This window comes from Eucyclogobius newberryi, unplaced genomic scaffold, assembly GCF_026437365.1.
Source record: "Eucyclogobius newberryi isolate DKJ021-1_F unplaced genomic scaffold, fEucNew1.0.hap1 SCAF_15, whole genome shotgun sequence".
In the NCBI taxonomy this organism is placed as follows: Eukaryota; Metazoa; Chordata; class Actinopteri; order Gobiiformes; family Gobiidae; genus Eucyclogobius; species Eucyclogobius newberryi.
Window position 1 is genome coordinate 5369867 of NW_027315779.1, and position 12504 is coordinate 5382370.

A 12504-nucleotide genomic window follows, 5' to 3' on the forward strand; every position below is an offset into this window, starting at 1 on the left:
AAAGCAGCACTCAGATCTAACAGAATTAAGACTGAAGCTTTGCCCGTGTCAGTGTTCAGGCGGATGTCATTTGTCACCTTGACAAGAGCAGTCTCAGTGCTGTGATGAGGTCTAAAACCTGACTGAAAAAACATCAAATAAGTTGTTTATTAAGAGGAAATCTGTTAGCTGTTGGTAAACAACCTTTTCAAGGACTTTGCCCCAAAATGTCAGATTAGAAATGGGCTGGTAATGACTCAGTACTGCGGCATCAAGACTGCTCTTCTTTAGGGGAGGCTTTATGTCCGCAGTTTTCAAAGACATTGGGAATGTTCGAGATTGAAGCGACATGTTAACTATGTGAGTGAATGGTGCTAACAAACTGTTCAGCACAGACTTTAGAAATCTGGTGGGTAACACATCGAGGCAGCATGTAGATGAACTCAGACTGGTGATGAGCTCATGGACAGTTTTGTCAGTTACTGGTGCAAAGTGAGTTAGCTCTAAGTGTCTTGGTGGTTTTAGGGTAATTTTTTGCATTGTGGGATTTATAGCATTTTTAATGCCCTGAACTTTGTCATTAAAGAATAATGCAAACTCATTACACTTGGATGTGGAAATGAGTTCTAACGGCAGCTGAGCTGGAGGGTTTGTTAATCTGTTTACTGTGGCAAACAGGACACGCGAGTTGTTACTGCAGCTTCCAATAATTTCAGAGAAATATCTTTCCCTAGTTCTACATAAGTTTAGGTTGTACATGTTCAGCTTATCTTTGTAAATCTCTTTTTGAACCTGGAGCTTTGACTTGCGCCATTTCCGTTCGGCCCTGCGGCACTCCCTTTTCTGTGCTGACCGAATCATCATTTCTCCATGGCCCCTTCTGCTTATTTTTAACCATTTTAGCCTTCATAGGGGCGATGGTGTCCAGAACATTCAAAACACTAGATGTAACAGAGTTCAACAAATCATTTACATTAGAACATGAGACATTTTCAAAGTTTATCATTTCCATAAACAGTGCACCTGTGCCATTACTTATGTGTCTCCTCTGAACAACTGCAGGACCAGCCGGTGGTTTGGGAAAAACAGACAGGTCAAAGAAGACACAGAAATGATCAGACAGAGCAACATCGATCACATTAACATTTGAAATATTTACCCCCTTTGTAATTATGAGATCTAGAGCGTGTCCTTTGCTGTGGGTGAGGCCTCTCACATGCTGAGTAAGACACTTTGAGCACAATCTGTGCACAAAGTAATTCAAAGTTACAATCAAAATACACACAGATACAAAATTTCAATAAAAGAACTGTGTTAGAACTGTGTTTAGCTTGGCTTTAAACATTGTCAGAGCAGAGGCCTGTCTCACATCTTCAGTAGGACTACTCCAGATTTCAGCAGTATAAAGTGGAAATGCTCACCGGTATTCCCCATGTTTAGTCCTGACTCACCTTGGTCACCACTAAGAGATCCTGAGAGTCTGAGTTGGTTCATACTCTATGTGACATAGACCTGAGCACAGGACTAATGTGACCGTACTTCCTGGTTCTAGTCAGGACCCGAGCAACAGCGTTCTGGATGTACTGCAGCTGTTTTACAGCTTGTTTGGAGAGGCCAGTGAGCCGGCCATTAAAGAGGTCTAATCTACTGGAGACAAATGCTGGAATAAGTCTCTCCAAGTCTGTTATTGATTTGATGTGGCTGTTAAAGTTAACGTCTGAGTCCTTTATTACCCCCAGATTTCGACCTTGATTTGTAGGTTTTAGAGTGAGAAAATGGAGGTGAATGCAAACACTTCTCTTTGTTTTTGTGAGCTGAAGACGATGATTTCAGCCTTGTCTGAGTTCTGCAGAGAAAATTGTTTTGCATCCACGCATTGATCTGTTGGAGGCAGTGAAAGGTTGAATACTGGTCCATATTCACCTGCTTATCAGTGAAACATAGTTCTGATATCATCTGTGTTGTTGTGGTAGGACACATTGTAACTGCACAGCCTGTAAAGGTTGAACAGGTTGAAGAGGTCCAAGGATTGGCCCATGGGGTCCCCACAGGTCAAAGCCATATGGTCCGACACAGAGTGACCAATCTTATTATGCTATATATTTTTTTCACAACTACAAACTATATAAAATTTGCATGAAAAATTAAACTAAATATGACTAATTCAATGTTGTTTTGTGATTGCAAAAAAAAAATCAACTTATGTGTTTTTTTTATTTATTTATTTTATTTTATTTATTTTTTAACAACAACAAAAGGAAAATATGGGAGTGTAAGTGAATGATTTTAGTATTTCAAATCTGCTTTAATACAATCCATATGTACCATACTAAATTGTGCTGTATAATTCTTGAATGTATCAATTTCATTTATGTATTGTAGCACTGAAAAACTAAAAAACAAACATACTGTATTGTTTGTTTTACACAACTAATCAAATGCAGGCAATGTAATGAATTATGTATGAACACCATAATCATTTGCATACAACTGTAAAATATTCAATCATTTAGCAGCATCACAGAGAGGGAGAGGAAGAGGCTGGACAGAGTCATCAAGAAGTCCAGCTCCGTCCTGGGCTGTGCTCTGGACTCGGTGCAGGAGGTGGGGGACAGGAGGGTTCTGGCTAGATTCACATCTATGCTGGACCATGAGTGTCACCCCCTGCAGGACACTCTCTCCGCTCTGGAGAGCAGCTTCAGTGAGAGACTGATCCACCCTCGCTGTGTGAAGGAAAGGTTCCGTAGGTCTTTCCTTCCGCTGCTGTCAGACTTTATAACAAAAACTGTTAGTACTGAACACTCGCAATACTGACCTAACCTAATACTGATGTGCAATTCTGTCAAATGTGCAATTGCTGTTGGAATTCATGTGCAATTACTGTGCAATTACTGTGAAATTCATGTGCAATCTATGTGCTGTCGTGACACATATTCATGTGCAATTACTGTCGTGATCACATGCAATGGTATTTATTTATTTATTTATTTATTTGTCTATGGGAGTTTTTATTTATTTATAGGAGATCTTCTACTGAAAGTGTTTTTCAGACTTCCTATAAGTGATCTGTTCTTCTGTATCTACCTCTGTATCTACCTAAGTTGCACCAATGAAATTTCCCCATGTGGGACAATAAAGGAATATCTTATCTTATCTTATCTTATTTACTATGTTTAGAACGTAAGCGATGAATAAATGGATGAATGACACACAGAGCACAAACATCTTTTCTGGGATAAAATAAGCCCTCCATTGTATACAATTATAGACCCTTTAAAAGACTATGTCATCAGAACATAGGAACATAGGAGGTGTAATGAGAAAAAGAGAATAAACCGTAATACTCTTCCAATAAGTAACTGACATGGAATCTAAAGTAAATGGATTTATGTTTTGAGACAAAAAATAAGAATCAATTTTGATTTTCCAGGGTAGACAGAACATTATTTCAAAACCTCTAAATTTTATTTGATTTTTGCAAAAAGGTGAATTTACTCCTAAATCACAATTAAGTAGGATTCTAGAGTTAAGTTATTTAAGTTAAATGTTTAATTAATGAATTGTTTCATATTTTCCAGCCTTTTTTCAAATCCTTAAACGTGTAAGTAACAAAGAATACTAATGATGAGAAAAGCAATTCCATTGGTTGACACAGATTTGTTAATTAATTATTTGCTTAAATTGGCTGTTGACCTCAGGATCAGCCTGAGATGGGGCCACTGCTTTTTTCAGCTGCTCCTGCCCGTTCCCTCAAACTCACAAACATATTGTAAATTGTATGTTTTAAAATGGATCTATTTAACTCTGCTTTGGACAAAAATATCACATTTGTGCGTCCACCTTTTTTCATTATACGCGGTTTTATCGGCATCCCAAATGTGAAATATTATTATGTATTTCTATTTTTTGTCTTTCTCTTCTCTGTCATTGGAAATGCATTTGTGATGCTTCTTATACTTGTGGATCATAACCTACAGACTCCTAAATACATTGCAGTTTTTAGCCTTTCTTTTTCTGATTTGCTTCAAAGTTGTGCATTAGTCCCAAAACTTCTAGATATATTTTTGTTCGGCCACGATCGTATCTCTTACAACGACTGCATGGTGTTTTTGTTTTTCTGTTATGTAGGCCTTTCCATGGAGGCTTTAAACTTAGTGGCTCTTTCCTACGACAGACTCATAGCTATAATGTCACCTCTGCACTATCACCTCAGAGTTACTCACAAGTTTATGTTCAGATTAATTACATTTTTCTGGATTTTTGTTATACTAGTAGTGCTAATGGCAATAGGCCTCCTGACGAGACTTTCATTTTGTGGTTCTGTGGTTATAAAGAGCTATTTTTGTGATCACGGCCAGCTGTACAGACTTGGTTGCAATGATACATCACCAAATGAAGTTCTTCGCCATTTATTACCTGTACTTATCTTATGGTTTCCTCTTGCATTCATTTTGGCAAGTTATATCAGAATAGGTATTGCACTGGCCAAGATATCGACAATGCAAGAAAGAGTAAAAGCATTTAAAACTTGCTCTGCACATCTTTCACTTGTGGCAATATATTTTGTACCTATTTTGACAACCTTTACAATAGGTCCAGCTATAGATCCAAATGTTAGGATTATAAACCTTTCGCTAACATCCGTGTTGCCTCCTCTGTTGAATCCTGTCATATATGTGCTGCAGACGCAAGAGATCAAAGACTCTGTGAAGAAACTTATCAAAGTAAAAAGACAAAATGTGATTACAGTGAAGATAGTCAAGTGAAGAAACCACATTAAGTAAAAAATACAAGGTATTTTAGAATTGTATTGTGTATTTAAGTATTTTTTTGTATTATGTATGTATGTTGTTGATATTTAATTATTTCCCAACTAATGCTATACTATAATTTGCATTTTTTAGAGAGATATGTTTGAATAACTGGTTCTCTTGTATAAATCACTAATTGTTTAGTGAGGGCATGTTCAGGCAGTGGGAATGACCAGGCAAGGCCCAGTTTATTTGTAGAGCACAATTTGTACACAAAGTAATTCACACAGATACAAACTTTCAATTAAAAAAACGTTTATAAAAGAGAGCAGATCATATGCACAGTTAGAACTGTGTTTTGCTTGGATTTAAACATTGTCAGAGCAGAGGCCTGTCTCACATCTTCAGGAGGACTATTCCAGATTTCAGCTGCATAAAGTGGAAATGCTTACCAGTATTCCCCATGTTTAGTCCTGACTCTGGTTACCATCAAGAGATCCTGAGAGTCTGAGATGGTTCATACTCTATGTGACATAGACCCGAGCACAGGACTAATGTGATGGTACTTCCTGGTTCTAGTCAGGACCCGAGCAGCAGCGTTCTGGATGTACTGCAGCTGTTTTACAGCTCGTTTGGAGAGGCCAGTGAGCAGGTCGTTACAGTAGTCTAATCTACTGGAGACAAACGCATGGATAAGTCTCTCCAAGTCTGGTTTGGACACTATAGTTTTGATTTTGGCAATGTCTTTAAATGGTAGAAAGCTGCTGATGTTATTGATTTGATGTGGCTGTTAAAGTTAACGTCTGAGTCATTTATTACCCCCAGATTTCGACCTTGATTTGTAGGTTTTAGAGTGAGAAAATGGAGGTGAATGCAAACACTTCTCTTTGTTTTTGTGAGCTGAAGACGATGATTTCAGCCTTGTCTGAGTTCTGCAGAGAAAATTGTTTTGCATCCACACATTGATCTGTTGGAGGCAGTGAAAGGTTGAATACTGGTCCATATTCACCTGCTTATCAGTGAAACATAGTTCTGATATCATCTGTGTTGTTGTGGTAGGACACATTGTAACTGCACAGCCTGTAATGGTTGAACAGGTTGAAGAGGTCCAAGGATTGGCCCATGGGGTCCCCACAGGTCAAAGCCATATGGTCCGACACAGAGTGACCAATCTTATTATGCTATATATTTTTTTCACAACTACAAACTATATAAAATTTGCATGTAAAATTAAACTAAATATGACTAATTCAATGTTGTTTTGTGATTGCAAAAGAAAAAATCAACTTATGTAGTTAACAACAACAAAAAGAAAATATGGGAGTGTAAGTGAATGATTTTAGTATTTCAAATCTGCTTTAATACAATCCATATGTACCATACTAAATTGTGCTGTATAATTCTTGAATGTATCAATTTCATTTATGTATTGTAGCACTGAAAAACTAACAAACAAACAAACAAACAAACATACTGTATTGTTTGTTTAACACAACTAATCAAATGCAGGCAATGTAATGAATTATGTATGAACACCATAATCATTTGCATACAACTGTAAAATATTCAATTATTTATTTACTATGTTTAGAACGTAAGCGATGAATAAATGGATGAATGATACACAGAGCACAAACATCTTTTCTGGGATAAAATAAGCCCTCCATTGTATACAATTATAGACCCTTTAAAAGACTATGTCATCAGAACATAGGAACATAGGAGGTGTAATGAGAAAAAGTGAATAAACCATAACACTCTTCCAATAAGTAACTGACATCAAATCTAATGGGTTTAAGTTTTGAGACAAAAAATAAGAATCAATTTAGATTTTCCAGGGCAGACAGAACATTATTTCAAAATCTCTAAATTGTATTTGATTTTTGCAAAAAGTAGAAATCACACCTTAATCATAATTAAGTAGGATTCTAGAGTCAAATTCTAATTTAAATGTTTAATTTGTATATTTTTTTCATATTTTCCTGCCCTTTTCCAAATCCTAAACATGTAAGTACAGTAATAAGGAATAATAATAAAGACCAAAGCAATTCCATTGGCTGACACAGATTTGTTAATTAATTATTTGCTTAAATTGGCTGTTGACCTCAGGATCAGCCTGAGATGGGGCCACTGCTTTTTTAGTTGCTCCTGCCCGTTCCCTCAAACTCACAAACATGTTGTGAATTGTATGTGTATGTTTTAAAATGGATCTATTTAACTCTGCTTTGGACAAAAATATCACATTTGTGCGTCCACCTTTTTTCATTATACGCGGTTTTATCGGCATCCCAAATGTGAAATATTATTATGTATTTCTATTTTTTGTCTTTCTCTTCTCTGTCATTGGAAATGCATTTGTGATGCTTCTTATACTTGTGGATCATAACCTACAGACTCCTAAATACATTGCAGTTTTTAGCCTTTCTTTTTCTGATTTGCTTCACAGTTGTGCATTAGTCCCAAAACTTCTAGATATATTTTTGTTCAGCCACGATCGTATCTCTTACAACGACTGCATGGTGTTTATGTTTTTCTGTTATGTAGGCCTTTCCATGGAGGCTTTAAACTTAGTGGCTCTTTCCTACGACAGACTCATAGCTATAATGTCACCTCTGCACTATCACCTCAGAGTTACTCACAAGTTTATGTTCAGATTAATTGCATTTTTCTGGGTTTTTGTTATACTAGTAGTGCTAATGGCAATAGGCCTCCTGACGAGACTTTCATTTTGTGGTTCTGTGGTTATAAGGAGCTATTTTTGTGATCACGGCCCGCTGTACACACTTGGTTGCAATGATGCATTACCAAATAATGTTATTGGCTATTTGTTACCTGTACTTATCTTATGGTTTCCTCTTGCATTCATTTTGGCAAGTTATTTCCGTATAGGTGTTACACTGGCCAAGATATCGACAATGCAAGAAAGAGTAAAAGCATTTAAAACTTGCTCTGCACATCTTTCACTCGTGACAATATATTTTGTACCTATTTTGACAACCTTTACAATAGGTCCAGCTATAGATCCAAATGTTAGGATTATAAACCTTTCGCTAACATCCGTGTTGCCTCCTCTGTTGAATCCTGTCATATATGTGCTGCAGACGCAAGAAATCAAAGCCTCTGTGAAGAAACTTATCAAAGTAAAAAGACAAAATGTGATTACAGTGAAGATAGTCAAGTGAAGAAACCACATTAAGTGAAAAATACAAGGTCTATTAGAAGTGTATTATGTATTAAAGTATTTTTTGTATTATGTACGTTTGTTGTTGATATTTAATTCTTTCCAAACTTATGTTATACTATAATTTGCATTTTTTAGAGAGATATGTTTGAATAACTGGTTCTCTTGTATAAATCACTACTTGTTTAATGAGGGCATGTTCAGGCAGTGGGAATGACCAGGCAAGGCCCAGTTTATTTGTAGAGCACAATTTATACACAACATAATTCAAAGTTACAATCAAAATTCACACAGATACAAACTTTCAATAAAAATAAACTTTTAAAAGAGAAGAGAGCAGATCATATGCACAGCTAGAACTGTGTTTAGCATGGATTTAAACATTGTCAGAGCAGAGACCTGTCTCACCCAGATTTCAGCTGCATAAAGTGGAAATGCTTACCAGTATTCCCCATGTTTAGTCCTGACTCTGGTCACCACCAAGAGATCCTGAGAGTCTGAGATGGTTCATACTCTATGTGACATAGATCTGAGCACAGTACTAATGTGATGGTACTTCCTGGTTCTAGTCAGGACCCGAGCAGCAGCGTTCTGTATGTACTGCAGCTGTTTTACAGCTCGTTTGGTGAGGCCAGTGAGCCGGCCGTTAAATAAGTCTAATCTAATGGAGACAAATGCATGGATTAGTTTCTCCAAGTCTGGTTTAGACAATATATATTTTTGATTTTTTTAAGATAGTAAAAGCTGCTGATATTATTGATTTGAAGTTGCTGGCAACATTCATGTCTGAGTACATTATTACCCCAAGACTTCTTTTTTTTATTTCAATTTAATTTTTTTTATTGTTAAATGTAAGAACACAAAAAATAAACACAGTGGAAGAGAACCACGACCACAGAGAGCAGATACAAATTAAAAACAGCAGCCATCCAACCAATAATTGAAAAAATCTAATCATGGCCTAGAAAACCCTAAAAGAAAAATGTCCCATTTAGTCCAAAGGTCTATTAAATGTATAAAATTTCAGGTTAAGTCCGAATGTAATTTTTTCCATATTACGAATGTCCATTATAATGTTAGTCCAGTCCATGATTGTCGGTACATTTTGTGTCTTCCATTTTTCTGCCAGGGTCTTTTTTGCTGCCGCCAGGAGGATGCTCCAGAGATAAATGAAGATAAGTTTGTTATCTTAAGTTCGGGAGCAGGAACACACCCCTTCCTGTGGCTACTATATTTAAGCATCCAGATCACATACACCTGTGTTCATGATGTCGTGTCCCTGCCACCCTCTTTTCAATTGTTCTAATTATTCTAATTTATCTCCTAGATGGTGGATTAAGGCCCGGCAGCCTACTGCCCTCATCGCCAGAAGCTCCAAAACGGCATCCATTTCTGTACAGTTGTGTTGTTCATGTTTCTCGCATACCAATAAACAGTTTGCATCGTAGCTGGGGTCGTGGTCCTTGATAGCAAACTGCCAATTGTATCCATGGCAGGAGTCCTGAGGCCCAAATACATTGTTTTTAAATCCAGCGGAATGGAAATGTCTTATATTGTCCGTAAGGCTTTATTGATCTCCATCCAAAACCTCTGAGCAACAGGACAATCGCATGACACATGATAGTGATTTGCCTCCTGGCTGCCACATCCTCTCCAACAGTCTACAGTTTCCTGTGATATATGGACACTTTGACATGGGGTTATAAAGAAATGAGACACATTCTTCCAACAGAATTCTCCCCAGATATGTGATCCTCCAATGAGATGCACACATACTTTCCCACTCTTTATCAGCACAAAGTGACCCTCTCTTTCCCATTTACCCTTAATGTAATCAGTAGAGTGACTGCCCAGATTGTTATAATTATAATAACTCATTATTTGTAAATACCTATAAAAGTCCTGCTTCTCCAAGCCAAAGGACACAACTCATCAAAGCTCTACAGATGTTTCTCCTTCATACCTCTAGTTGTCCAGACCTTAAATCTTGAGTGTAAAAGACAACAAATTTAAGATTTTTACGTCTTTTTTACTTTGTATGTTTTGATTAGCTCTCCTTCCATGTTGTAAGAACAGATTTCACCCAAGGGTTCTTCATCCCCCCAAAATGACTCAACCATCCGTGATCTGCCAGTAAGGCCTGTACGGGAATACCCAGCACAACATTGGACGGTCCTTCATCTGCCTGGAAGATCTGGTTCTCCTGATGAACTTGTTCTCCTCCTGAAGAACTGGTTCTCCTCCTGAAGAACTAGTTCTCCTCCTGAGTGGGTATAGCTTCACTGTCTCTCTCACGTCCGCCTGTCCATCTGAGGGAGTCAGATCCCCCCTTCACTCTGGAACTCCTCCAGGTTTCTACTTTTGCCCAAGAAGGTTTTTTGAAGTTTTTCCTGGCCGAGAAGGAGGGTCTAAGGACAGGGGACTCTGGAACATCGTCTCTCGTCCCCACGGATATTGTTTAACCCGTTTTTCACTGTTGCCCTCAGAGGCAACTGTTGTTGTGATTTTGGGCGTTGCAAAAGGCCGTGTCTACAGAGCCGCGGCGCGGTCAAATAGCCCAGCAGTTTCAGAAGCCGCGGCACGGCCATATAGCCTCATGGCTAACCCTAACCTTAACCTTAACCCTAACCTTAACCCTAACCTTAACCTTAACCCTAACCCTGACCCTGACCCTAAACCTAAACCTAACCCTAACCTTAACCCTGACCCTAAACCTAACCCGGCGTGGTCAAATTGCCTATCAGTTTCGGCCGCGCGCCGCGGCTCTGTAGACACTCCCGTTGCAAAAATAAATTGAAATGAACATTACTCAATATTTTTCCATTGAGCCTCATATTCTGGGTCACAACAATATAGTAAGGCTCTGATCTGAACTGAAATAACAAAATATTTCAAAGAAGGTAAACCCCAGTCTCCTTTTTCTTTTGATAGTTGGAAAGTATTAAATTGGATATTTTTCCCACCCCTGCCATATATATTTTGCGATTGCGTTATTCCACTCATAAAACCGCCGTTTGGGGATGGAAATGGAAGAGTCTTGAACAGATAGAGAAATCTTTAAATCCATAACTGTTGATAGGTCTCTTTGGAGAACCACACCTAAATATCCAAGCAATTCCGTTTACCATTTAAATAGGTGGGTCTTTCTAAAGGTCAGAGGGGGATGCCAGAATGAAATAATTACAGTTTTTTGTACATTAATTTTGTATCCAGATTTTTGGGAGAAAATCCATCAGATTAGATATTGAAATATCTGGTTTGAGACAATTTTATGTTCAGTCCCATCAATTATAACACCATGCATTGTTTTTGATTGTCTGATAAATTGGGCCAATTGTTCCAAATACAAAGCAAATAGGAGGGAAGACCAGGCACAGCCATGTCCGACCCCCCTTTCCAGAGTCAGTGACCATTCATTTTAATTCATTTTCATTTTTCATCTTGATGTTGGACCATCATTAAGAGCCCTCAAATTTTGTATAATTAGATTGTCAATTTGAAATTTGTTTCAAATAAATATGGCCATGTATCCGATCAAAAGCCTTCTCAGCATCCAAACAAATTATTATGGCTTTGTTTTGTTGTTCTTTAAATTTGTGGAAGTTGGAGATATTAATCGCCAACTGGTGCTCAGGAGCGGGACCACGCCTCAACCTCTACTCCATTAGTAAATACGCATCACTCTCTAACCACACCTCTAATTACCCAGAAGCCCTATTTATAAGGCCTATTCACAGCATATCTCGTCGTCTCTGCTCTCTCGACAGAGAGACACTCAGTCAGCAGCGCGTTCGTTCGAACAAGAACCTGAGCCGTTTTTTCGCCCGCGCCGGCCGGTGTGCGCTCCCGCGCGCCGCTTCGAGCACCGTTCCGTGTGCCGCTCCCACTGGCGTCTCCACACAGGCGGACACCAGAGACCGTGCCGAAGCCGGCGGACACTTCTTTCAGACGCTACAACGATAAATATCCCTTTTTTGTCAGCTCCGCACTTCCTGGTTCTCCGAGGCGCGCAGCCGATGACGTCACCATCACCCCACGGCCGTAGCTCGACCCCTCAGCTCCCCCTGGTGGCAGGAGCCAGGTTGTACAAATTAATTTAAAACAGATTAAACACGTTCAGAGGGACTTGGCAACGCCCCAGCTTTGTCCAAAATGTAGGACTGCCTCTTTTCTCAATCTTTCCCATCTAATAATTTCTCTCATCTCCTTCTTTGCAGTTGCACTCAACTCCCTCGAAACGCATTCCTCTATCCCTCCACTGTATTTACACCCACATTCTACTGCCATTCAATTGCTACATTCATTTGCTACATCTACAACTCACAGTTACAGCTCACAGCTTCAACTCACAGCTTCAACTCACAGCTTCTACTCACAGTTACAGCTAACAGCTACTATTCACAGCTTCTACTCACAGTTACAGCTAACAGCTACTATTCACAGCTTCTACTCACAGTTACAGCTAACAGCTACTATTCACAGCTTCTACTCACAGTTACAGCTCACAGCAACTACTTGCAGGTACTACTCACAGGTACAGCTCACAGGTACAGCTCTACAGCTCAACTCACAGCTACAGCTCTACAGCTCAAC

General features: G+C 38.7%; 2 protein-coding genes across 2 annotated transcripts; both read left to right on the forward strand.

The window, feature by feature from the left end:
* The first annotated feature begins 3767 nt into the window (after positions 1 to 3767).
* Positions 3768 to 4745, forward strand: LOC140360424 (olfactory receptor 6C4-like). Its single transcript, XM_072445633.1, has one exon. The coding sequence runs from the start codon at positions 3768 to 3770 to the stop codon at positions 4743 to 4745; it is 978 nt and encodes a 325-aa protein (XP_072301734.1).
* Positions 4746 to 6934: 2189 nt separating this feature from the next.
* Positions 6935 to 7912, forward strand: LOC140360425 (olfactory receptor 1500-like). The gene has a single exon (XM_072445634.1). The coding sequence runs from the start codon at positions 6935 to 6937 to the stop codon at positions 7910 to 7912; it is 978 nt and encodes a 325-aa protein (XP_072301735.1).
* The last annotated feature ends 4592 nt before the right edge of the window (positions 7913 to 12504 follow it).

What these genes read in the sequence shown, in the direction of transcription:
- LOC140360424 (XM_072445633.1), top strand. Translation starts at nt 3,768, where the DNA reads ATGGATCTATTTAACTCTGCTTTGGACAAAAATATCACATTTGTGCGT.
- LOC140360425 (XM_072445634.1), top strand. Translation starts at nt 6,935, where the DNA reads ATGGATCTATTTAACTCTGCTTTGGACAAAAATATCACATTTGTGCGT.